Source organism: Geotrypetes seraphini, chromosome 4 (genome assembly GCF_902459505.1).
Source record: "Geotrypetes seraphini chromosome 4, aGeoSer1.1, whole genome shotgun sequence".
In the NCBI taxonomy this organism is placed as follows: Eukaryota; Metazoa; Chordata; class Amphibia; order Gymnophiona; family Dermophiidae; genus Geotrypetes; species Geotrypetes seraphini.
Genome location: NC_047087.1, coordinates 280,124,587 through 280,152,413, shown reverse-complemented (window position 1 = coordinate 280,152,413; position 27,827 = coordinate 280,124,587). Strand labels below are relative to the sequence as shown.

The following is a 27,827-nucleotide window of genomic DNA, read 5'->3' as shown; positions in this document are numbered from 1 at the left end:
GTACTACATCAACAAACAGGGTGGGACAGGCTCTCGCCTTTTATGCCAGGAAGCCCAGAAGATCTGGACTTGGGCCATAGATCACCATCTCTTCCTGAAAGCTATATACATTCAGGGGAAACAGAATTCCTTAGCGGACAAACTCAGCAGAATTCTCCAACCTCACGAGTGGACACTCGATCCCGTAACTCTGCAGTCTATCTTCAATCAATGGGGCACTCCTCAGATAGACCTCTTTGCAGCTCCTCACAATCATCAGCTGCCCCTATTCTGCTCCAGACTTTACTCTCCACACCGTCTAACAGCAGATGCTTTTCTCCTCGACTGGTCGAATCTGTTCCTGTACGCCTTCCCTCCTCTGCCTCTCATGTTGAGAACCTTGTTCAAGCTCAAGAGGGAACGAGCCACCATGATTCTGATTGCTCCGAGGTGGCCCAGGCAACATTGGTTCTCCCTTCTCCTTCAACTCAGTTCCAGGGAACCTTTTCTTCTTCCTCTGTTTCCTTCTCTGCTTACGCAACAGCAGGGAACCCTTCTGCATCCCAACCTCCAGTCTCTACACCTGATGGCTTGGTATCTCTCGGGCTGAACTCGACTGATACTCTTTTGTCTCAGCCCGTTCGTTCCATTCTGGATGCCTCCAGGAAACCAGCCACTCTACAATGTTACCATCAAAAGTGGACGAGATTTTCTTCCTGGTGTCTTCTTCATCATCTTGATCCCACTTCCCTAGCAGTGGAGACGTTGTTGGATTATCTTCTTTCTTTGTCTGACTCTGGCCTGAAGTCCTCTTCCATCAGGGTCCACCTCAGTGCCATTGCAGCTTTTCATGAGCCAGTCCATGGAAAACTTCTTTCAGCTCATCCCCTGGTGTCCAGGTTCATGCGTGGGCTTTTCAATGTGAAACCACCTCTTAAAGCCCCTCCGGTTATCTGGGATCTCAATGTGGTTCTTTCAGCTTTAATGAAACCTCCATTTGAACCTTTAGCTACTTCTCCTTTCAAATTTCTCACTTGGAAAGTACTTTTCCTTATTGCTCTTACCTCTGCCAGGAGAGTCAGTGAGCTTCATGCACTGGTTGCAGATCCACCTTTTACGGTTTTTCACCATGACAAGGTGGTTCTGCGTACACATCCAAAGTTTCTCCCCAAGGTTGTTTCTGAATTTCATCTCAACCAATCCATTGTTCTACCGGTTTTCTTTCCAAAACCTCATTCTCATTCTGGGGAACAAGCTCTGCATACTTTGGATTGTAAAAGGGCTCTTGCTTACTATCTGGAGCGTACGAAACCCCACAGATCAGTTCCCCAGCTTTTTCTGTCCTTTGATCCGAATAAATTGGGACGTCCTGTTTCTAAACGTACGTTATCTAATTGGCTAGCAGCGTGCATTTCATTCTGTTATGCTCAGACCGGACTGACACTGGAAGGTTCTGTCACGGCCCATAGAGTCAGAGCAATGGCAGCATCTGTAGCTTTCCTCCGTTCCACTCCTATTGAGGAAATCTGCAAAGCTGCTACTTGGTCCTCAGTTCACACTTTTACATCTCATTATTGTCTGGATGCATTCTCCAGAAGGGATGGTCACTTCGGCCAATCTGTTTTACAAAATTTGTTTTCTTAATGGCCAACCTTCCCTCCATCCCTCTTTTTGTTAGCTTAGAGGTCACCCATCAGTCAAGAATATGCTGCCTGCTTGTCCTGGGATAAAGCACAGTTACTTACCGTAACAGGTGTTATCCAGGGACAGCAGGCAGATATTCTTGCGTCCCACCCACCTCCCCGGGTTGGCTTCTTAGCTGGCTTATACTAACTGAGGGACCGCGCGCCTCTGTCGGGCGGGAAGGCACTCGCGCGTGCGCGGTGCGGCCGAGCTAGAACTTTCTAAAAAGTTCTTAGAGTGCAATCACTCTAAAATTGTCCGTACCGGGGCTCCGTCGGTGCCGTCACCCATCAGTCAAGAATATCTGCCTGCTGTCCCTGGATAACACCTGTTACGGTAAGTAACTGTGCTATATGGTTATTGATTTAGTTTAATTCCTTTTTTTATAGTTTAACTAGTCTTTAAGCCCGTTACATTAACGGGTGCTAGAGTAGATGTCTGTCTGGGTATTTTTTTTCTTTGTCTCTCTCTCCTTGCATGCTGCCTGTCTGTCATTTTTTCTGTCTGTGAATCTCCCTGTGCCTCCTTCCTATGTCCATAGTGCCCCCAGTGCCTCCTTCCTCCCCCCCCCTCCGATGCCAGCCTGCCTTCCATTGAAACTCCCCACCCCCACCGTTGCCTCCCATAACCCTTCCATTGAAACACCCCCATGCCAGCCTGCCTGCCTCCCATCCCCCTGAGCAGCATATTTCCATGGAAATCCCCCCCGATGCCATCCTGCATGCCTGCCTTCCATTGAACCCCCCCCCACCCCCCTCCAATGCCAGCCAGCCTGCCTCCCATCCCCCTTCCACCGAAACCCCCCCCCCCATGCCAGTCTGCTTCCCATTCCCCTGAGCAGCATGTTTCCATGGAACCCCCCCACCCCCGATGCCATCCTGGCTGTCTGCCTTCCATTGAACCCCCCACCCCCCTTCCGATGCCAGCCTGCTTGCTTCCCATTCCCCTTCTACTGAAACACCCCCCCTCCCATGCCTGCTTGCTTGCCTCCCATCCCCCTGAGCAACATGTTTTCATGGAACCCTCCCCATGCTATCCTGTCTGCCTTCCATTGAACCCACCCCCACCCCTCTTCCGATGCCAGCCTGCCTGCCTCCCTCCCATTCCACTTCCACCTGCCTGACTCCCCCCCCCCCCCCCCCCCCCGCCGCCGCCGCCGACCCGGCACAACCGCAACCCCTATTGACCCTCCCACCGTTACAGGCCTGACAAACCCGGCAGGAGCAGCAGCATCGCAGGCACACTAAACGCTGCTTCGGGTCTTCTACTGACCTAATTTCCTCTGCCGCGTCCCTGATGTCATCAGGGACGCGGCAGAGGAAATTAGGCCAGTAGAAGACTCGAAGCAGCGTTTAGTGTGCCTGCAACTTGTGGATGTATGAAAATGAATTTTAAAAATTTAAATAAATAAATATAAATGGCAATATCCATTTGCACTTTCTTTCTATATGGAAGGGAAGCTGCAGAGATTGTGCACATTAGAAAAGGCCCAGAGGCCGTTTCCAGAGCCTTTGCTTAACTCCACCTCATCCTCGGAACACACTTCAAAATTGGCCCCTTCTTCGTTGACTCGCCAAAAATGGCAGTGGGTGTCTTGTGGGAAGGGGCATTTAATGCCCCCTGGATGTCTCACCGCCATCTAAAGTTGAATATGGCTAGAACAGAGGTGCTCATCTTTCCACCTAAACCCACCTCTCCACTTCCATCGTTCTCCGTCTCTGTGGACAACACTCTCATCCTTCCTCTTCTCGTAATCTCAGGGTCATCTTTGACTCCTCTCTCTCCTTCACCGCCCAGTTACAACATATCAAGTTTCAAGTTTATTTAAAATATTTGATATGATCGCAATATCCAAATCCAATGCGATTTACAAAAATTAAAAGTGGAAAAATAAAAAAAAAAAAACAATTATGATGTAAAAATGCAATTGAGGGGGGGGGGGGCCTAAAAAAAATTGGATTAAATACAATTCCAAAACAAATGAAAAAAGGTGGATAAGGAGACAAAAGGTTGGGGAATGTTACCTGCTTAATTTCCACTTAACAATGTTCCTTGTCCAGATAAATTCCAGAATGAGGTCATATGATATTAAATGGGTCAGTTAAAGGCATCCTTAAACAACCAACTTTTTAGTAGGCCTTTAAACTTATTAAGTAATTTTTCTTCTCTTATATTGGATGGAAGCAAGTTTCAAACTTGAGGAACTGTAACAGAAAAGATCATATCCCTCCTTGAATAAATGATTTTTAATGAGGGAATTACTAACAGAGATTTTTTTTTTTTTTGATCTTAAAGATTTTACAAGGATCTATGGTATTAGAAATCTTTCTAAAAATGCTGGGGCTTTGTTTACTAATATTTTATGTGTGAGTAAAGCTATTTTGTAAGTAATTCTATGGTTTACCGGTTGCCAGTGATTTTTCTTTAACAATGGAGTTACATGATCGCTAAAACCTGCCGCTTTTTCCTCTATAATATTGTCAAAATCTGACCCTTCCTCTCTCAGCACAATACCAAAACACTTATTCATGCCCTCATCACCTTGCACTTGGACTACTGCAACTTGCTACTTTCAGGCCTTCCATTTAGCCACCTTGCCCCCTTCCAATCCGTCTAGAATTTGGCAGTACGACTCGTATTCCAGGAGAGCCGCTATACTCACATTACCCCTCTACTTAAGTCACTTCATTGGCTTCCCATCCATTTCCGAATACAATTCAAACTCCTCTTACTGACCTACAAATGCACTTATTCAGCTGCCCCTCACTATCTCTCTCTTTGTTTATCTTCCCCTGTGTTCACCCTCCCCTCCCAAGAGCTCTGCTCTGCTGGTAAGTCCCTCCTATTTGTGCCTTCTTTTCAACTGCTAACTCCAGACTGCATCCCTTCCACCTTACTGCACTTTATGCTCGGAACAAGCTGCATGAATCCCTACAGTAGGCTCCGTCTCTGGCATTGTTCAAGGCACAGTTAAAATCCCACCTCTTCGAGAGTGCTTTTGACTCCTAACTCCTCTCACCTTAGGTTTTTATCCCCAACCTTATATGTCATGTTTGTCTGTCCAAGCTAGATTGTAATCTCTTCTGAGCAGGGACTGTCTATAAATGTCAAAATGTAGCGCTGCGTATGCCTTCCAGTGCTATATAAGTGATAAGTAGTAGTAGTACGCCTGCCATTAGCAGTTCAATTCTAAGATTCCAGTCACTCTTGCTGTTTCAAGTTCTGGAGATGGATTTCAGCCGAGTTTGACTTGTGTTGGTGATGTTGAGAGACATTTTTGATAATATTTGTCCTGGAGGAGACTCCTGTTAATTTAATACTTGTTCTTCAGCACTGTATATAGAGCTGTTTCTCCTGTTGCTTGATGATGGGTTCAGGGATTCTTGTTATTTTGAGAATTGAGATATGGTGTGACCGGGCCCTGTGCAAGGCACCATTCCTCCCTTCTTGGTAGATGCGCCTAGTTGTTATGGTGCTAAAAACTGATATCTCGGTTTAATAAATGGGGGCACTGTGAAGAGAGAAAATGGCATCGGACAGCAAAAACGGTGACAATTTGGTGCTGCTTCTCGGTGCTGAGCAGCTTTCTTACTGGCTCCTGTGAATTCTTGCGAGAATTTGCGGGAGCCAGTAAGGAAGCCACTCAGCACTGAGAAGCAGCACCAAATCGCACTACTGCTTGTGCCGCTGAGATGAACAAACGGGATCCGCGCAGCCAGTTAGCAGTGGGGCAGGAGTTCGGAAAGCTTGCTCCTGCCCGCTGCACTTCCACCAGGGATCGGCAGAGGTATAAAGATAGGGCAGGGAGGGGGGGACAGAGGGAGAGAGAATGCAGAGTCTGACGGGAAGGAAGGGTGCTGGGTGCAGAGCCTGACGGGAGGGAAGGAAGGAAGGGTGCAGAGCCTGACGGGAGGAAAGGAAGGAAGTGGGCTGGGTGCAGTGCCTGACAGGGGAGGGGAGGAAGAAAGGGTGCTGGGTACAGTACCTGACAGGGGAGGGATGGAGGGGAGGGTGCTGGGTGCAGAGCCTGACAGGGCAGGACACTTGAATATTAAGCCGTCCAACTTATATTCAAGTTAACCATTTTTCCTCCTTTTTTGGGAGAAAAAGAGGGTCTCGACTTGTATTCGGATCAACTTATATTCGAGTATATACGGTAAACAGAGCTTTACAGTTGTTGCAGTTACTATGTCTAGGTATGGTGAGCTGAAGCTGGAACAGGAGCCAGAGCAGGATGTGACATCACTAAGTGTAACAAAAGGAAGTCAGCCGCTGAGACATCCAATATTACCACAAAAATTCAATACCCTGATCAAAACCAGAATGAATCCTATCTAAAACAGAAATAAACAATGTTTCTGTATTATATCTCATTATCCCAGGACAAGCAGGCAGCATATTCTTTACGCATGGGTGACGTCACCGACGGAGCCCACGGTACGGACCTTTTTACTAGAAAGTTCTAGTTGGCCGCACCGCGCGTGCGCGAGTGCCTTCCCGCCCGACGGAGGAGAGCGTGGTCCCCAGTTTCTTCGTTTCCGCGGAGCGAAGAAGACGTGCGTTTTTCAACTCCGATTGAAAACCTCTTTTTGCCTTCCCGCTCGCGTTCTTTTTTCGTTTATTTACCTTCGGGTTGCTTTTTTATTTCATTTCCCAAAAAAAAAAAAAAAAAAAAATATTTTCTTTTTGTTTCGTTTTTTGTCTTTGCCCCGGCGGGGCCTGTTGTCACGATCCAGGCCTCGGGGTTTGATTTTGCGGAGGCCGTGTTTCCATTCATGCCCCCGCAGCCCGGTTTTAAGAAGTGCCAGCGGTGTGCACGCCCGATCTCCCTCACTGACCCACACAATTGGTGTTTACAGTGTTTGGGACCGGAGCATCGGGCGGATTCCTGCACCCGCTGTGCCACTCTTAAAAAACGCACTTTGAAGAATCGCCAAATCCAGCAAAGTCTGCTGTTCGGCACCGGCCCGACTATGGACTCGACTTCTTCAACTGCGGCACCATCGAAGTCGGCACCGACCACCTCGACACCGCCTGACATCACATCGGCGCCACCGGCGCCAGGTAAGCCGGCTAAGAAGCCTTCCACCCTTGAGCGCCCTCCCACCTCGGTGGCGACACCGGCTCTTTCGGCTCCACGCCGAACTAAAAAGCGCTCCGCTCCGATATCAGTGAGTGCCTCGTCATCGGCCTCCTCATCGCCGGAGCGTAGAGCGGCACCCATGGAACCAAAGCAGAAAAAAGTGGTTCCGGTGCCACCCCTGGATGACCGCATTGCGGCCATCCTCCAGGATAAGTTGCAGGAACAGCTCCAAACGCAACTTAAACAGCTCTTGCCCTCTATCCTGGCCCCGCTGCTTTCGGTACCAGACCGGCCCGAGCCCCACACCGTCCAACCGGTATCCACGCCATCGGTACCTATGGACCAATCCATGCCCATTCTCTCGGCACCGCATGTCCATGCCCATGCCGAGGCCGTCGCTCTGACGACATCCGATCCTCCTCGGGACCGAGCGGAACACCGGTCTTCCCGCGAACCTGACCGGCACCGTTCTTCCCGGGACCGAGACAGACACAGGTCTTCATCCCCCGGTACCGTCTCGGTACGCTCAGGCAAGTCTCGGTCTAAAACTCATCATACCGAGCCTTCCACTCCAGTCTCTCGGCACGCACACACCGATGTCAGAGACCCGGACCTCTGGGAGGAATCTCCCCTCGGTACCGAGGAGGATGCATCGTCGTCGGACGAAGAGCCCTCGGCCCCCGATACCACATCTAAACCTGAGCAATCTTCTTTTTCGAAATTCCTCAGGGAGTTATCGGGGGCCTTATCTTTGCCTCTGGAATCTGATTCCAAGAAATCACAAGCTTTCCTGGAGGCATTAGATTTCGATCAACCACCTAAGGAGTTCCTGAAGTTACCCGTGCATGACATCCTACGGGAAACTTTTTATAAAAATTGGGAAAATCCACTGACTGTCCCTGGGGCACCCCGTAAACTGGATAGCCTTTACAGGGTTATTCCAATCCCGGGATTTGATAAACCCCAGCTGCCCCATGAATCTCTCCTGGTTGAGTCCACTTTAAAAAAGACTCAAGGCTCCAGTGTCTATGCCTCTACCCCTCCTGGCAGGGAGGGCAAAACTATGGACAAGTTTGGCAAGCGGCTCTACCAGAATGCCATGCTTGCCAACAGGGCAAACAATTACTCTTTCCACTTTTCATTCTACCTGAAACATCTGGTAATGCAACTCTCCGCCATGCAAAAGTACATGCCGGAGCACAAGGTCCCACTATTCCAGCAGCACATCTCCAGCCTGCTTCAACTTAGAAAATTTATGGTACGCTCCATCTATGACTCCTTTGAGCTCACCTCTCGTGCATCTGCCATCGCTGTGGCCATGCGCCGCCTGGCCTGGCTCAGGGTCTCTGATCTGGATGTCAACCATCAGGACCGACTAGCCAACGCCCCATGTATGGGAGACGAATTGTTCGGAGAGTCTCTGGATACCACCACACAAAAACTCTCCGCCCATGAGACCAGATGGGATACTCTCATTAAACCAAAGAAGAAGGCCCCTCCTGCTCGGCCTTACAAACCACAGTCTTCTTACCAGCGCAGGTTCTCCGCTAGGCCGCTTAACCCGCCTTCCCAGCAACCTAGGCGGGCTCGCCAACAACACCACAATCAGGCTCGTGCACAGTCTAATCAACCTGCCAAGCCTATTCCTCCTGCCAAACCTTCTCAGCCCTTTTGACTCCTCTCTCCAGGGCTTAGCCAGTCTTCCACCCTCATTGCCTCTCCCTCAACCAATCGGGGGCAGGCTCCACATTTTTCTCAGCCGTTGGGAGGTCATCACATCGGACCAGTGGGTCCTCAACATCATCCGCCACGGCTACTCTCTCAACTTCCAGACTCTTCCACCAGACAATCCTCCCGTAGAGTCTGCTTCTCTTTCAACTCACACCCCCCTCCTCCTGAGGGAGGTCCAATCCCTCCTTCTCCTCAATGCCATCGAAGAAGTACCTCTGGAACAAAGGGGCCGGGGATTCTACTCCCGTTACTTTCTGGTTCCAAAAAAGACAGGAGACCTACGTCCCATTCTCGATCTCAGGGACCTCAACAAGTGTCTTGTCAAGGAGAAGTTCAGAATGCTCTCCCTTGCCACGCTTTACCCTCATCTCTCTCAGAACGACTGGCTATGTTCCCTGGACCTCAAAGAGGCCTACACTCACATACCAATCAATCCAGCTTCACGTCGCTACCTAAGATTCCAGGTGCACCATCGCCATTATCAGTACAAAGTGCTACCTTTTGGCCTCGCTTCATCACCCAGGGTGTTCACCAAATGCCTCATTGTGGCGGCGGCCTTCCTCAGGTCTCACAACCTCCAGGTGTTTCCCTATTTGGACGATTGGTTGGTGAAGGCACCTACGTCTCCGCTTGTGCTACAAGCCACTCATCAGACCATCTCTCTCCTCCACCTCCTGGGGTTCGAGATCAACTACCCCAAGTCGCATCTGCTTCCCACGCAGCGCCTTCAGTTCATTGGAGCAGTTCTCGACACCACACTCATGAGGGCGTTTCTCCCCTCCGACCGTCAGCGGAACCTGCTCCACCTGTGTCGTCAGGTGCTCCTTCATCACTCCATTTCTGCCAGACGGATGATGGTCCTCCTGGGCCACATGGCCTCGACGGTGCATGTGCTTCCCCTGGCACGACTCCACCTCAGAACACCTCAATGGACTCTGGCCAACCAGTGGTCACAGACCTCGAATCTTCTTTCTCATCCCATCTCTGTGACATCGTCTCTTCAGCAATCTCTACAATGGTGGTTGAACTCCTCAAATCTTTCCAGGGGCCTTCTTTTTCATCTGCCCCCGCATTCCATGACCATCACCACGGATGCCTCCCCTTATGCATGGGGAGCTCACCTGGGAGACCTACGCACCCAAGGTCTTTGGACCCCGCAGGAGCGTCTTCATCACATCAACTTCCTGGAACTACGAGCCATGTTCTATGCTCTCAAGGCCTTCCAGCACCTTCTTTGCCCTCAGGTTCTGCTCCTGTGCACGGACAACCAAGTGGCCATGTACTACATCAACAAACAGGGCGGCACCGGATCTCGCCTCCTTTGTCAGGAGGCTCTTCGCATTTGGACCTGGGCCACGGCCCGCAGTCTCTTCCTCAAGGCTGTCTACATCCAGGGCGAACAGAACTCCCTGGCCGACAATCTCAGCCGCATCCTTCAACCTCACGAGTGGACTTTGGATCCTCCCACGCTCCACTCCATCTTTGCTCGCTGGGGCACTCCGCAGGTGGACCTATTCGCAGCTCCCCACAACCATCAGCTGCCCCAGTTCTGCTCCAGACTCTTCTCTCCTCATCGTCTGGCCCCGGATGCATTCCTTCTCGACTGGACGGATCGGTTCCTCTATGCCTTTCCTCCTCTACCTCTGATGTTGCGGACTTTATCCAAACTCCGCAGGGATGGAGCCACCATGATCCTCATAGCTCCCCGGTGGCCTCGTCAACACTGGTTCTCCCTCCTGCTTCAGCTCAGCTCCAGGGATCCCATTCCTCTACCTGTGTTTCCTACTCTTCTTACACAGCAACATCAGTCTCTGCTACATCCCAATCTGTCTTCGCTCCACCTGACAGCTTGGTTTCTCTCGGGCTGACCTCTTCAGGAAATCTGTCTCAGCCTGTCCGTCTCATTTTGGACGCCTCCAGGAAACCGGCCACCCTCCAATGTTACCATCAGAAGTGGACCAGGTTCTCCTCTTGGTGCCTCCGTCATCATCACAATCCCACCTCTTTAGCGGTGGAAACTGTTCTGGACTACTTGCTCTCCCTGTCCAACGCAGGCCTCAAGTCTACCTCTATCAGAGTCCACCTCAGTGCCATCACGGCATTTCATGAACCTGTCTTGGGAAAACCTCTCACGGCTCACCCTCTGGTTTCCCGATTCATGAGGGGCCTCTTCAACATCAAACCACCTCTGAAGCCTCCTCCGGTCGTCTGGGACCTGAATGTGGTTTTATCTGCCCTCATGAAACCTCCCTTTGAGCCGCTTGCCACAACTTCGCTCAAATTTCTGACATGGAAGGTTCTTTTCCTCATTGCCATCACCTCTGCCAGGAGGGTTAGTGAGCTTCATGCACTGGTTGCCGATCCACCGTTCACTATTTTTCACCATGACAAGGTGGTTCTGCGCACCCATCCAAAGTTCCTTCCAAAGGTGGTCTCAGCTTTTCACCTCAACCAGTCCATTGTGTTGCCTGTTTTCTTCCCGAAACCTCATTCACATCCCGGAGAACAGGCATTGCACAGCCTTGACTGCAAGCGTGCCCTGGCTTACTATCTTGATCGTACAAGGGCTCACCGCTTGTCCCCTCAGCTCTTCCTGACCTTCGACCCAAATCGTTTGGGTCGACCGGTCTCTAAACGGACGCTATCCAACTGGCTTGCAGCTTGCATCGCGTTCTGTTACGCTCGGGCCGGTCTGTCACTAGACGGCGCTGTCACGGCCCACAGGGTAAGAGCTATGGCCGCTTCTGTTGCTTTCCTCCGTTCCACACCCATTGAGGAAATCTGCAAGGCGGCCACCTGGTCCTCAGTTCACACATTCACTACTCACTACTGTCTGGATGCTTTCTCCAGACGGGATGGGCACTTCGGCCAATCTGTACTTCAGAATTTATTTTCCTAATGGCCAACCATCCCTCCTCCCTCTTTGTTAGCTTGGAGGTCACCCATGCGTAAAGAATATGCTGCCTGCTTGTCCTGGGATAAAGCACAGTTACTTACCGTAACAGGTGTTATCCAGGGACAGCAGGCAGATATTCTTACGTCCCACCCTCCTCCCCGGGTTGGCTTCTTAGCTGGCTTATACTAACTGGGGACCACGCTCTCCTCCGTCGGGCGGGAAGGCACTCGCGCACGCGCGGTGCGGCCAACTAGAACTTTCTAGTAAAAAGGTCCGTACCGTGGGCTCCGTCGGTGACGTCACCCATGCGTAAAGAATATCTGCCTGCTGTCCCTGGATAACACCTGTTACGGTAAGTAACTGTGCTTTCTGAATCCAAACTGTTATTGAACTAGGATTCCATGATTGTTCACTAAATGCTGTAACTTACTTCTCACTGCTACCTAGATGCTGACTTTCAGAAGGACAGCAACTTTGGCCAGGCAGTTCTTAAAATCCTTTTCAAAGCTTATAAAAATATTAGTTTTAACAATAACTCTTTCCAACAATAACTTGTTTAAAAAAGTCACCTAGTTGGAAAGCAGGAACTGCAAAACAACCCACAGCTTGAGAAGCTCCACAAGTGTGACTGACTTTCCTGCTTTTCCATGGAGAAAATTAAATTGCTGACTTGTTGTTTGTTTTGTTTATAAATCTTTCAACAAGTGTACAATAAAATCATCATTTAATATACAACATCACTTGAAGCTCTACAATTTCTCAAGAAAAAGATTATATCCCACCCCACCCTCCCAAAAATTATATTCAAATAGAATATATATCACATAATATAAAAATTTAGATCATTTGTTTTATAATTTGATATTGAAAACCACATAACCCCCCCCCACACACACACACACACAAAACAATATATATTAAGTAGGGGAAAATGCTGACATGTCAGGACACCATACATGGTTAGTGGAGGTTAAAGCTTTGACTCAAACCTATATCACTTTCTTCCTTCACACCATTAGCCACTTGTCTTGCTGTCCACAGAGAACACAAGTTACAGATAAGTGACTTAATTATTGAAAACACCAAGGTTTAGGAAGGTAAAATCTCTCTGTATTAATGTCTTGAAACAGTAGTGTTGACAAATCATATAGCAGCAGATGTGTGTAGTCTCTTTTGCTCTTGTTTCTGTTGCTTAAAGATTCTGTATGAGACTGTCAATAACATTCTTCTTTGCTTCTCTTCCCTCTTTTTTCCTTGTGCCTGTTCTGTTTTCTTGCTTTCTCTGCTCTCCCCCTCTTTGTCCACTGTCATAGTAAACAGATCCCCTTCTCGCTGCAGTGGTTTAAATCGATCAGAATCTCCAAGCAGAGAACGCAGTGATTATGGGGGCAGCACTAACCAGTTAAACAGCAGCAACAACCTCTATACACCTGATTATTCTGTGCACATCTTATGTGATGTGCAGTTTGTTAAGGTAATAGATAATAGAACACAGTCTCCCCTTTTTCTTCATATGTTTGCACTTAAATACTGGTGATTGTAATGTGATTTCATTAAACTGTGATGAACATGTCTGAACTCAGAAACAGTGAATGGCTTGAAAAGAAACAGATGAGACATAAATGTTGTAATAAATACAGCAAACATTGGGGGAAAAACTTAGCAATACAGTCAAACATCAGTTTGCGATCATAATTCGTTCCAGAAGCGTGCTCGTATATCAAAGTGAGTTTCCCCATAGGAAGTAGAGGAAACTCGCTTGATTGGTTCCTTCCCCCCACCTCCGAGGCCACCAGCATTGCTCGCTTACACACACCCCCATCCCCGATGCCACTGGTGCGCTTCTACCACCCCCACCCAAGAACTGGCATCGCCTTCCTGCCCAAACCCTTCCCCTGATCTGGCACTGACATGCAGCACCAACCCAGAGGTGCCTGCAGATCCTGCCTCTTGCCGCTGGGCTGGGCCTTGAACATCTGCGCATGCTCAAGGCCTTTTGGCTCTTGCTCTCTCCGAGATTCGGAAAGAGCAGGAACCAGAAGGCCCAGGCAAGAGGCAGGATCTTCACTGTACATAGAAATTGAGGATACATAGAAATTTGTTGTGATTCCACATGTCATGCACACTCCCACCTTCTCTCCTCCTGCACATGTGCGCAGAGTAGGTAGTTAATGCAGCAAGGTAGCAGTGTATCTTTTTAAATGCAGAAAGTTAAGGAATTGTTGTCTGGTGGGAACATCTGGAAGGAGTAGAAATGCAGTGAGCAAAATTGAAAAAAGTTATTGTAAGGGCAAAAAAACTTTTTCTGAGGCAAGTATGTAAAACGTAAGAGGAAAAGAAGGCCACTTTGATTCTCAAAATTAGTAGCTGAGAAGGTAAGGAATAAGATGTCAGCTTTCATAAACTACAAAAAAATTGCAGAAAGAGGAAGACAGGCAAAAATATCTGGAAAAGTTAAGAGAGGCTGGTCAAGTAGTCAGGAAAGCAAAGATACAAATAGAAGAAAAACATAGTAGACAAGGTAAAACGTGGAGACCAAACATTTTTTTAGATATATCGGTGATAGGAAGACGTGCAAAAGTGGCATTGTGAGACTCAAAAGTGAAGGGGAGAAATATGTAGAAGCTCATAAAGAAAAAGCTGAATTGCTTAACAAATATTTCTGTTCTGGGTTCACAGCTGAAGTGTCGGGAGCGGGACCTCAGAAGATAAACACAAATAGGGATGGAAGAGTGGTATACCCTGATCAATTTTCAGAGGGTTCTGTTCATAAGGAGCTAGCTAAATTAAAGCGATGGGGCCAGATGGTATAAATCCGAGGGTGCTGAAGGAACTTAGGGAAGTTCTGGTGGCTCCGCTGAATGACTTTTTCAATGCTCCAGTCCTCCGGGAGTGGAACCGGAGGACTGGAGAAGGGTGGATGAGGTCCCTCCACAAGAGTGGAAGTAAGGAAGAAGTAGGGAATTAAAGGCCAGTAAGTATGACTTCTGTGGTAAACAAATTAATGGAAATGCTTTTAAAACCGAGAATGGTGAAGTTTCTGGAATCCGGTGGATTACAGGACCAGAGGCAACATGAATTCACTAGAGGTAGGTCTTGTCAGACAAATCTGATCAATTTATTTGACTGGGTGACCAGAGTATTAGATGGAGAGAGTGCGCTAGATGTGGTGTATTTAGATTTTACAAAGCTTTTGGCAGTGTTCCATTCTGAAGTCTAATAAATAAACTGAGTGCCCTGGGATGGGCCCCAAAGTGACGGGCTGGGTCAAGAACTGGTCGAGTGGAAGATGACAAAGGATAGTGGTCAATGGAGATCGCTCTGAGGAAAGAGATGTTACCAGTGGTGTGCCTCAAGGTTCTGTTCTGTGGCCTGTTCTTTTTAACATTTTTATAAGCGATATTGCTGAAGGGCTGTCTGGTAAGATTTACCTCTTTGCAGATGATACCAAAATCTGCAATAGAGTAGAAATGCCGGATGGTGTGAATAACATGAAAAAAGACCTGGCAAAGCTTGAAGAATGGTCTGAAATTAGGCAGCTAAAATTTAATGCTAAAAAATGCAAGGTCATGAATTTAGGTTGCAAAAACCTGAAGAAACGGTACAGTTTAGGGGTGAAGAACTTATGTACACGACAGAACAGCAAGACTTGTGTGTGATTGTATGTGATGATCTTAAGGTGATTCCAATCGTTTGTGCTAGTATACCTACTGATATCTCCTATTCAAAGGCTAACTTTAGATCAAGAGGATCTTATACATTTAAAAGAATATTTACTATATCATATCATATATAATATCAGAGGTGGAGACTGCGGATCTCAAGTGTTCACTGTCAATTACCAGAACTAATCTTGGTATATTAACCTTTCTGGTGAACTATCATTGATCTAAGTCGGGCGACAAGTAACATCTGAGCTAAGTATTAAATAATACTATTGAACATAAAGAACAACAGTAATAACCAGAGGTTTACATAGTATATATAAAAAGGAAAAAGTGGATGGACTTAGATCAATGATAGTTCACCAAGATTAATTCTGGTAATTGACAGTGAACACTTGAGATCCACAGTCTCCACCTCTGATATTATATGATATGATAGAGTAAACATTCTTTTAAATGTATAAGATCCTCTTGATCTAAAGTTAGCCTTTGAATAGATGACCTTAAGGTGGCCAAACAGGTTGAAAAGGTGATGGCGAAAGCTAGAATGATGCTAGGGTGCACAGGAAGAGGTATGCTCAGTAGGAAAAAGGAGATATTGATGCCCCTGTATAAGACTCTGGTGAGACCTCATTTAGAATATTCTGGAAAATTCTGGAGACCGCACCTTCAAAAAGATATAAAAAGGATGGAGTCAGTCCCTTGAGAACTGACGGCAGCCATTCAGAGAGCGGCACGGGACCAGGCAGGTGGCAGAAAGCTTGCGCCTTCCTTGTGCACTGTTCTGCAGCTGCCAGAAGTCATCAGGAGGCAGTGGTCCAGCTAGGGAAGGGTAGGAGCATGGAAAGCTCCTGCCGATACAGCACAATAAAAAAAAAAAGGTACCCAAGGTGGGAGTGTATTCACTCCACGCACCCTTTTTCCACCCACTTTTTTTGGGGAAAAAGTGCATCTTATGGAGCGAAAAATACGGTAAATAAATAAAGCATTGAAAGGGTAGGGGGATATGAACCTCGCATCCCTTTTTTTTTTTTTTTCAAAAATCTTTATTCATTTTAACATCTCACAACAAGTGCACAATAATATAACAAATAATTCATTTAGACCACTTGAAAAATTTTTCTATTATCATCACAAATAGATAATATTAAACCCCTCCCCCACCCTCCCTTTCCAACAACATAATTCAAGTATATTATATGAGTAATATATTCAAGGATACAACAAATTCAAAAATATAATTACAAACCCCCCTTTTCCATCAAAACATCCTATTATATTTGTGCAAAAAAAAAAAATGTGTCTAATCATTACAATATGCAGTCAAAGGCCCCCATATCTTTTTAAAATTATTGTAATTTCCTTTTTGTATGGCAAATATTCTTTCCATCTTATATATATGGCAGAGTGAATTCCACCTAAAAGTGTAATTTAGCCTTGTGTAATCTTTCCAATTGTTGGTAATATGCTGAATGGCAACTCCTGTCATTATTAATAACAGTTTATTATTATTTGTTGAAATTTGACTCTTTAATCTCATAGAAGTTCCAAATAAAATTGTGTCATACGAAAGGGTAACATGATTTTCCAATAAACAATTAATTTGGGACCAAATTGAATTCCAAAAGGCCATAATGCAGGGACAAAAAAATATTAAATGATCAAGAGTCCTTTCTTCCAGTGCCAGCATTTATTAGACTTAGAGCTATCCAACTTTTGTAATCTAACTGGGGTCCAAAAAGCTCTATGCAACAAAAAGAACCAAGTTTGTCTCATAGATGCAGACACTGTACTTCTCATTCTCCAAGACCAAATTCGTGGCCATTGAGATGCAGAAATTTAATGCTTAATCTCAATGCTCCAAATGTCTCTAAGACCTGTTTTGGGGTTTTTATTCATATATCCAGATATCAATTTATACCACTGTGCGGCTTGGTGTCCCAAAAAATCCGCCTGAAAGCACAAGAATTCCAGACTATTAAGAATTTTCCAGTGTGTCATCTGTACAAAATGGAAAGGTTAATTGCAGTACAAAATGGTTATTTTAATAGATTTCAGGATGTGTGGGGGCCAATAATAAAATATTATAATGATTAATGTTAATTTATTATTCTTTTTCCTTATGTGATAATTGAAGGAAGGGAGGGGTAGGGGAATTAGGGAGAATTGCATATATATATTGCATATTTTTAAATGATTTATATACATATGAATTTTATTATTTGTGTATGGTTATGGGAGGGGGTGGGATATAAAGCTTTTAGATACACATTGTGATGGAATTTTCAAGTAATAATGTATTATGATAGTTTGTATTTAATATACACTTGATGTATGTATTAAAATGAATAAAGATTTGGAAAAATAATTTTTCATTCAGGGAACCTCTCCTGAATAGCTTGCTTCAGCTGCAACCATTTAAAGCTTTGTGATTTGTTTAGACCATATTTATGCTGCAACTGAAAAATCAAGCAGTTTACCATTGGAAATAACATCATTTAGAGTTTGTATGCCTGCAATAATCCAGTGCTTCCAGACGATTTTAAAACCGCTGATTTTAATCTTGGAGTTTAGCCAAATAGATTGATTTAATGATTTATGTAATGGGTCAGGTGATAAATTGCTAACATAACATAGAGTTTTCCAAGTATCTATTAAAATTTTATTTTCTTTATATTTCCAAGGCATTTTTATACTAAGGAGATGAGATAAATGTAAGGGGAACATGAGTCGCCATTCCAAATATAGCCAATCTGGCTATATTTCCATGAGCTCTGGGAGGATCCAGAGCGTAAAATATAGGCTTGATGATACCTATAAAAGTTTGGAAAATTTACCCCACCCTCTATAATTGATTTTTGCAAAGATACTAGAGCAATTCTAGGCATTTTCCCTAGCCAAACAAATTTGGTAAGAATACCATTTAGCTTTTTATAGAAGGACCCCTGAAAAAAAACCGGAATCATACTCATTTGATAACAAACCACAGACAATATCATCATTTTAACAGTTTGAACTCTCCCCCACCAAGAAAGATGTTAAGGATTCCATTGCTCGCACATCTCTGTTACTTTCTTTAATAAAAGTTTTTCATTCTCTTTCACTGTGTCTTCTATTGTATTTTTTATTCTAATACCTAAATACTTTAATCCCTCTTCCTTCCATATAAACGAAAATGAGTCAAATAATCCTTTAGTGCAATGCACATTAAGTGAAAGAATTTCTGACTTGCTCTAATTTATCTTATATCCTGAAAACTTTCCAAATTTCTCTATCAGTTCAAGTAAGCATGGTATGGTAGTTTCAGGATTCCTCAAATAAAGCAGTATATCATCTGCATATGCATAGATTTTATACTCCCAATCTGCATGAGGAATACCCTGTATCCCCTTTGCCTGTTGAATGGCTAATAATAAGGGTTCCAAAACAATATCAAAAAGCAAAGGAGACAAGGGACAACCCTGTCTAACCCCCTTCCGCAAGCTAAATCGCTCTGATAAATTATTATTAATGTATATTCTTGCATCAGGGGAATTATACAACGTTTGAATCATTTGAATAAATCCTGAACCTATACCAAACCACTCCAATGCCTGATACATGAAATCCATTCAACTCGATCAAAGGCTTTCTCTGCGTCCAATGACAGAAGGAAAGCCGGATCATTCATGTTTTTTGTTAAATTTAGGGTATGAAAAGCCAACCTAGTCTAGTATTGTTAGAAGAATGTCTCTTAGCAACGAATCCTGTTTGGCGCATACCAATAATAAAAGGGAGAGCCTTAGCCAATCTTAAAGCTAAAATCTTGGCAAAAAGTTTTCCATCAACATTTATTAATGAGATAGGCCTATAGTTTGAAACCAAAGTAGGATCTTTGTCTGGCTTAGGCAATACAATTGTTAATGATTCTGCCATAGTATCTGTAATACAACTTTAGTCAGTTGAAACTGAAATAAATTTAATAAATAGGGTAAAAGGGTATTTTGAAATGATTTATAAAACTCCACTGTATATCCATCACCACCTGGAGTGGATCCAACTCTAAGAGACTTCAATGCTGCCTCTAATTCTTTTAGTGATATAGGCTCCTCTAAACTTCATTTTACATGCTCCGGGACCTTTGGTCCCACAATTAAATTCAAAAATTCTAAACCATCCCCTGTCAGCATAAGGCTCAGAAGAATATAGGTCCTTATAAAAATTTAGAAATTGCTTTAGGATATTTCAATTTTAGTATGCGTTTCACCATTCTCATCCTTTATAGCAATAACTTTTGTTCTTTTTTTCTTTGCTTTAAGATAATTTGCCAATAATCTTCCCGCCTTATTTGAATTTCCATAATACTGAGTTTGCTGAGAAAACAAATCTTTCCTTGCAAATTTAGAAGATATCTCATTATATTTACCTTTTGCTTTTAGCAGATCTTGTAAAGTATTATACTCCCATTTATCTATTAATTTACTTTCCAAAAATTAAATTCTTTTTCCAAATTATAAAACTGATTTTTTTAGTTGTTTTCTGATATATGCAGAATATGAAATAATATTACCTCTCATGGTAGTTTTGAAAGCATCCCATAATGTTCCAATGGTAATATCATCTGAGGTATTTATTTGGAAAAATTCAGTCATTTTTAATTTAAAATCTTCAAGGAAGTTTGAATCTGCAATCAAAGTATTATCAAATCTCCAAACAGATTTACTATAATCTTGATCATCAGACTGTAACTCAATCCACACCCCACCATGATCAGATAGAATAATAGGATCAATGGTGGCTTTTGTCACTTTCTGAACTATCTGACTCGAAACAAAAATATAATCTATTCTTGAAAAATAATTATGGACCTGCGAACAAAAGGAAAATTCCCGATCATTAAAATGAAGTATACGCCATATATCAATTAAATAACAAGATTGAGCCAAATTATCCAACCCTAGTGATTTCATAATTTTACTTGGTTTTTTATCCATTAAAGGATCCATTACAGCATTGAAATCTCCAGCCACAACTAAATTAGAAGCAGCCAGTGGGAATAATAATTGTTGTAAACTCTTTAAAAATTCCATTTGATTCGTATTCGGGGCATATATATTAAACAAATCCAGGGTAGTATTTCCCATGCTCATTTTAACATGTACCCACCTATCTAAAGGATCTGAACTAATCAACTGAAAATTGGCTGAACACTTTTTATTTATTAGTAATAATAATAACTTTAATAATAATAACTTTATTTTGTATACCGCCATACCCAGGGAGTTCTAGGCAGTTCACATCAATTAATTAAGGTTACAAACAATGAAGTCTTTGGAGTTAACAGCAGTATAGGAATGTACAGGTCATTGATGTTGGCAGGAATATACATTTTAGGAGTGTACAGGTCATTGGAGTTGGCAGGAATATACATGAGTGTACAGAAGGAAGGTAATATTTATTTACATGAAAAATACAGGTCCTTGAAGTTAACGGGTTAGGAGAGTACAATAAGAAGGAGTAGGTGGAGATTCACGTGCATTGATGGGAGTTGAAGAAGTATAAGAGGGTGTGTTAAGGGTTCTGTCCCTGGAATAAGTGTGTTTTGAGTTTTTTCCTAAAGTCAAGGTAGGTGGGGGCATCGAGCACAATTTGGGCTAGCCATGGGTTCAGTTTAGCTGTCTGGAAGGAGAAGGTTTTGTCAAGGAACCTTTTGAAATGACATAGTTTTAGGGAGGGGAAGGTGAACAGATGAATTCTGCGGGGGGTCTTATTGTTGTAATTTAGGTTGAAGTGTGGGTTGAGGTAGCTTGGGGGATATACCAAATACTGTTTTGTAGCAGAGGCATGCGAACTTGAATAGGACTCTGGATTCAAATGGTAACCAGTGCAGTTTATGGTAGAAGGGGGTGATGTGTTCCCATTTGTTTAAGCCAAATATAAGGTGGACGGCGGTGTTCTGAATCAGTTTTAGTCTCCTGGTGGTTTTCTTCATGGAGCCCAAATAAATGATGTTGCAGTAGTCCAGGATGCTGAGAAAGGAGAATTGTACTAGCAGGCGGAATGAGTTGTCGTCAAAGTATGTTTGTATGGTGCAGAGTTTCCAGAGCACCGAGAAGCTTTTCCTGACAGTAAGATCAGTGTGTTTCTCAAAGGATAGATGTTTGTCTAAGGTGACTTGCAGTATTTTTAAGGTTTGTTCCAGGGGGAAATCCGATCCATTCACTTGTATTGTGGTATCTTTGATTTTGTCGTTGGGGGTGGCTAGGAAGAATTTAGTTTTGTCAGAGTTTAATTTTAATCTATAGGATAACATCCAGAGTTCTATCTGGATGAGTAAGTTTGATAGAGAGTTAAGCAACTCTGGTGTGAAACAGGTTAGCGGGATGACTATTGTGATGTCATCTGTGTAGATGAAGAAATTGAGCTTGAAACTTTGCAGGAGGTTTCCCAAGGAGACGAGATAGACGTTAAACAGGGTGGGGAACATGGGGGTAGCCCTGGGGAACCCCCACAGGAGTTGTCCCAGCTGTAGGAGAAAGAGTCGTTCTTGAACACCATGTATGATCTATTTCTTAGGAACCCTTGGAACCAGTTGAGAACCTGGCCAGAGATGTCGATGTGTGCAAGGCATTATCCCAGGACAAGCAGGCAGGTATTCTCACTAGTGGGTGATGTCATCCGACAGAGCCCCGATACGGATGTCTCACAAGCATGTCTTGCTTGAAGAAATTCAGAAGTTTCGAGATGCCCGCACCGCGCATGCGCCAGTGCCTTCCTGCCCGATGGTCCGGGCGTGTCTCCTCAGTTCTTTTTCTTCCGCGGAGCTGAAAAGTTTACTTCAATTCTGCGCCCATTGAATCTGTTTTTTGCCTTCTATTTTGCCGCGGGTTGGGTTTTTTTGGCTCTCCCGTGCATTTATTTCTTTCTTTGATTTCTTTTTTCAAAAAAAAAAAAAAAAAATTTTATTCGTCCGACACCGGGTCGGCCGCGTGGCTGGGGCCCCGCGCCTTCGACCTTGCAGCTGAGATTTTCCGGCCTATGTCCCGGCCGATCACTGGTTTTAAAAAGTGTAGCAAGTGCCAGCGCGCAATTTCGCTTACGGACCCGCATCGACGCTGCCTACAGTGTCTGGGTCCGGATCACCTTCCGAAATCGTGCCGGCCTTGCTCCACTCTGACAGCGCGTGCGTTTAAGCGCCGCTGTCTGCTGTGGGAGTCCATGTTCAAGATGGAAGCTTCGTTGGATCCTTCAGCTTCGACATCAACTGGTGCTTCGACTCCGTCAGCGAAGCCCTCTGCCTCCCCGGCTGCTTCGGGCTTTCTGAAACCGGCATCGTTCACGCCGGTTTCGGCCTCGACCTCGGCGCCGGTGCCTTCCTCCGTCTCCTCGGAACAGGTATCGACCCCTACAGTTCCACCGGTGGTGCTTAAAGTGCCGAAGGCTGGCAAGCAGAAGCACACAACACCGAAAGAGCGCGGAGACCGTGCGGAAGGGCCCCCTTTTGGTGTGGATCCCTCCATATCGGCTTCGCTGAAGTCCCTTCTAGAGGCTCAGTTTGTGGAACTCATGTCCACCATGGGACCCCGGCTGATTGCCTCGATCCAAGGTGACCTCCAAGTTCCGGTTCCGAGGGGCGGGCCTCCTCCTCCTCCGCCATGCCGCACAACCTCGTTACTCGGCGAGGAGGAGCAGTGGGCGGTATCCGATTCGAGGCGGTCCTCGGTTAGTGCCATGCCTCCCTTGGAACTGATTCCCTCGAGGAAGGCCTCCCTTAGCGATATGCCTCCCTTGGAGCCTATCCCCTCGAGGAAAGCTTCCCTTGGCGACTTGCCTCCCTTGGAGTCTATTACCCCGCCCCATGACACGGTGTGGCGTCCCCCTTCGAGACCTCCCAGTCCTGGGCATAGCAGGAAGCAGGACGAGTTCTTCCGAACCCCCTATCAAGCCTGGGCAGCTTCTGGGGAGGCTCCGACTCTTCCGCCTCTCTGATCAACGGCCTCGAGTCCGATCTGCTCCTTGGAGGCTTCTGGGGACCAGTATTCTCACAGGCGGGCTCGCTCCCCTTCCAGACATCGAGAGGGGCATCGATACAGATACTCCTCGAGGCATTCCTCTCGGCACTCAACTGTCTCGCCTCAGAAAAAATTGCCTCGAATGGGGTATGCTGCTTCGGCTGGGTCTCCTCCTCCGGGCCCGGAGTTCGAGGACCCCGAGGTTTTTTACTCGCCCTGCTGTTCACAGGCCTCTGTGGAGCCCGATGCCTCGTCTTCTTCTAGTCCTTCTCGAAGACCGGCACTGGCGGACCAACTGTCTTTTTCCTCATTTCTCAGACAAATGGCGGATGACATGGACATTACCCTTGATGCTGGGTCTCGATACTCCAAGGAGTACCTCGATACCATGCACTTGCCTCGTCCTCCAGCCGAGTCCTTGCGCTTTCCTCTGCATAAGCTCCTCGATCAGATCTTCATGAGGTGCTTTGAGTCTCCTTACTCTATTCCTGCGGTTCCTGGAAAATTGGATGCTCGATACCGCACGGTGCATCATAAGGGCTTCGAGGGACCTCAGCTTTCTCATCAGTCCCTCCTGGTCGAATCCTCACTCAAGCGGTCTCATCCTGGTCAAGTGTATGCTTTGGTGCCTCCGGGCCGCGAGGGCAGAACCATGGATAAGTTTGGTCGACGCATCTATCAGAATTATATGATGGCGTCCCGAGTCCTGAATTACAATTTCCACTTTGCCACCTACTTGGAATTCTTTCTGCCTGTGCTTCGGAAATTCACGCCCTACATCGAGTCCCAGGCTCGGTTTGAGTTTGAGGAGGTGGTTGCTTCGCTGTCCCAGCTTTGTCTTCAGTTGATGCAATCTGCCTATGATGCTTTTGAGCTCTCGGCCCGAGCAGCGGCCTGCTCTGTGGCGATGCGCCGTTTGGCCTGGTTGAGAACCATTGACATGGACCCGAATCTTCAGGACCGACTAGCAAACGTCCCGTGTGCTGGGGCGGATCTTTTTGACAAATCCATCGAGACAGTCACGAAGAAATTGTCTGATCATGAAAAGTCCTTCCAGTCCATTCTTCGGCCGAAGCCTAAGCCTCAACAGTCTCGACCGCCGTTGATCTATCAACGGCGTTATCAGCCGAGGCAAGCTCCACCTGCGAGACAACCTGCGAAACTTCAGCCTCCTCAGAAGGGTCAGCCGAAGTCTCAGCCGGCTGCTGTCCCTAAGGCTCCTCAGCCTTTTTGACTGTCTCGTCGAGGGCATAACCAGCCTCGTTCTGCCTCCCCCTGTTTTTCCCATCGGAGGGCGCCTCCATCATTTTTATCATCGATGGGAGGCCATAACCACCGACCTCTGGGTCCTTACTATAGTCAGGGAGGGATACTCTCTTCACTTCCAGCGGGTCCCTCCAGACCACCCTCCAAGAGAGTATCCTTCCAACTTGACGCAGGCCGCCCTTCTTCTTCAGGAAGCTCAGGCTTTGCTCCGGCTTCGGGCCGTCGAGCCGGTCCCGGAGGACCAACTGAATCAGGGGTTTTACTCCTGGTACTTCCTTGTTCCGAAGAAGACGGGCGACCCATTTTGGACCTCAGGGTCCTCAACAAATTCCTAGTCAAAGAGAGGTTTCGCATGCTGACCCTTGCTTCTCTCTACCCCTCCTCGAGCAGAACGACTGGTTATGCTCTCTGGATCTCAAGGAGGCCTACACTCACATTCCCATTCATCCGGCCTTTCGCAAATTCCTCAGATTTCGGGTGGGACATCTGCATCTGCAGTATCGAGTGCTTCCATTCGGTCTGTCCTCGTCTCCCAGAGTCTTCACGAAGTGTCTGGTAGTGGTAGCTGCGGCTCTCCGGAACCAGGGTCTTCAGGTATTTCCCTACCTCGACGACTGGCTCATCAAGGCTCCCTCGGCCTCGGAGGTCATCTCGGCGACCTTGTCCACGATTCTGTTCCTGCAAAGTTTGGGATTCGAGATCAACTTTCCCAAATCTCATCTGCACCCTACGCAGTCGCTTCCCTTCATCGGGGCGATCCTGGATACCATACGTCTCAGAGCATTTCTCCCTCCTCAGCGCATGGAGGCTCTTCTTCATCTCTGCCAGTCTGTATCTTCTCGCCAGTCCATCTCGGCGAGACACATGATGGTCCTCCTGGGCCACATGGCCTCTACAGTTCATGTGACACCGTTGGCCAGACTCCATCTCAGAATTCCTCAGTGGACCCTGGCATCTCAGTGGAGTCAGGTGTCGGATCCGTTGACTCGACACATCACCGTCACTCCTGCTCTTCGGCAGTCTCTACTTTGGTGGATGACCTCTTCGAATCTATCCAGAGGTTTGCTGTTTCATTCTCCTCCCCACCAGAAGGTTCTCACGACCGATTCCTCGACCTATGCCTAGGGAGCACATCTGGATGGGCTTCGTACTCAGGGATTCTGGACCGGTGCGGACCGACTCCATCAGATCAATCTTCTGGAGCTCAGGGCCATCTACAATGCTCTTCAAGCTTTTCAACATCTGCTTCACGACATGGTGGTCCTCATTTGCACAGACAACCAAGTAGCCATGTACTATGTCAACAAGCAGGGGGGCACGGGCTCGGCCTCCCTCTGCCAGGAAGTTCTCAGGGTCTGGAATTGGGCGGTTCGCCACAATGCCTTCCTCAAAGCTGTCTACATTCAGGGAAGGAAAATGTCTTGGTGGACAACCTGAGTCGTCTTCTCCAGCCTCACGAATGGACACTCCATTCCAAGCCCCTTCATCATATCTTTGCACAGTGGGGGACGCCTCAAATAGACCTCTTTGCGGCTCCCCACAACTTCAAGCTGCCTTAATTCTGCTCCAGGATCTACGATCCTCATCATCTCGAGGCGGATGCCTTTCTGCTGGATTGGGGGAATCGCTTTCTGTATGCGTTTCCTCCCTTTCCTCTTATTCAAAAGACTCTGGTCAAGCTGAAGTCCGACCATGCCACCATGATTCTGATTGCTCCTCGGTGGCCCAGACAACCTTGGTTCTCCCTTCTGTTTCAACTCAGCAGCAGGGAGCCATTCCTTCTTCCTGTGTTTCCTTCACTGCTTACTCAGCATCAGGGATCTCTGCTTCATCCCAATCTGCAGTCTCTCCACCTGACAGCTTGGTTCCTCTCAACGTAACTCCTCACCAGTTTTCCCAGGCGGTGAGGGATGTCTTGGAGGCTTCCAGGAAGCCTGCTACTCGTCAATGCTACTCCCAAAAATGGACTAGATTTTCTTCCTGGTGTGTTTCCAATTCTAAGGAGCCTCAGCGAGCCTCCCTATCCTCTGTATTGGACTATCTTTTACACCTGTCTCAGTCTGGTCTCAAGTCGACATCTATACGAGTCCACCTGAGTGCTATTGCGGCTTTCCATCAGCCTCTACAAGGGAAACCTCTCTCTGCTCATCCTGTGATTTCCAGATTTATGAAAGGACTTTTTCATGTTAATCCTCCTCTCAAACCTCCTCCTGTGGTTTGGGATCTCAATGTTGTCTTTTCTCAGCTTATGAAACCTCCTTTTGAGCCTCTCAACAAGGCTCCACTAAAGTTTCTCACTTGGAAAGTGGTTTTTCTTGTGGCCCTCACGTCTGCTCGCAGGGTCAGTGAGCTTCAGGCCTTGGTGGCGGACCCGCCTTTCACTATCTTCCATCATGACAAGGTGGTCCTCCGCACTCATCCAAAATTCCTACCTAAAGTGGTCTCTGAATTTCATCTCAACCAATCCATTGTACTTCCGGTGTTTTTTCCAAAGCCTCATTCTCATCCTGGAGAATCTGCTCTTCACACTCTGGACTGTAAACGTGCTTTGGCTTTCTACTTGGATCGCACCAAACCACACAGAACTGCTCCTCAACTATTCGTCTCCTTTGATCCAAACAAGTTGGGACCACCTGTATCAAAGCGCACCATCTCCAACTGGATGGCAGCTTGTATCTCTTTCTGCTATGCCCAGGCGGGATTACCCCTTCCCAGTAAGGTCACCGCCCATAAGGTCAGAGCAATGGCAGCCTCTGTAGCCTTCCTCAGATCGACACCGATTGAGGAGATTTGTAAGGCTGCCACTTGGTCCTCGGTTCATACATTCACCTCTCATTATTGTCTGGATACTTTCTCCAGAAGGGATGGACAGTTTGGCCAAACAGTGTTACAAAATCTATTCTCCTAAGTTGCCAACTCTCCCACCATCCCATTGAGGTTAGCTTGGAGGTCACCCACTAGTGAGAATACCTGCCTGCTTGTCCTGCTTACCGTAACAGTTGTTATCCAGGGACAGCAGGCAGCTATTCTCACGTCCCACCCACCTCCCCTGGGTTGGCTTCTCTGCTAGCTACCTGAACTGAGGAGACACGCCCGGACCATCGGGCGGGAAGGCACTGGTGCATGCGCGGTGCGGGCATCTCAAAACTTCTGAGTTTCTTCAAGCAAGACATGCTTGTGAGACGTCCGTATCGGGGCTCTGTCGGATGACATCACCCACTAGTGAGAATAGCTGCCTGCTGTCCCTGGATAACAACTGTTTCGGTAAGTAACATTGCTGTCTAGGAGAATAGTGTGGTCAACTAGGTCGAAAGCACTGCTCAGGTCAAGTTGCAAGATCAGTGCGCTGGAGCCCTGGCTGAAGAGTGAGTGCAAGTGATCGAGTAGAGAGGCTATGATGGTTTCGGTGCTGTGGCCAGAACGAAAGCCCGATTGGTTGTCGTGTAAGATATTGAATTTTTCCAGGTATATGGTGAGTTCGGCATTTACCACCCCTTCTGCTATTTTGGTGACTAGCGGGATGCTAGCGATAG

General features: G+C 46.5%; 1 protein-coding gene across 4 annotated transcripts in view; it reads left to right on the top strand.

Moving 5' to 3' along the window:
• Window positions 1–27,827, top strand: part of CNNM1 (cyclin and CBS domain divalent metal cation transport mediator 1) — a 144,970-nt gene that overhangs the window by 89,889 nt on the left and 27,254 nt on the right. For all 4 annotated transcript variants that reach the window (XM_033943475.1, XM_033943474.1, XM_033943473.1 and 1 more), the window contains one exon: window positions 12,686–12,846. In XM_033943475.1, the coding sequence (XP_033799366.1) occupies window positions 12,686–12,846 (161 nt within the window). The remainder of the gene's footprint in view (window positions 1–12,685; window positions 12,847–27,827) is intronic.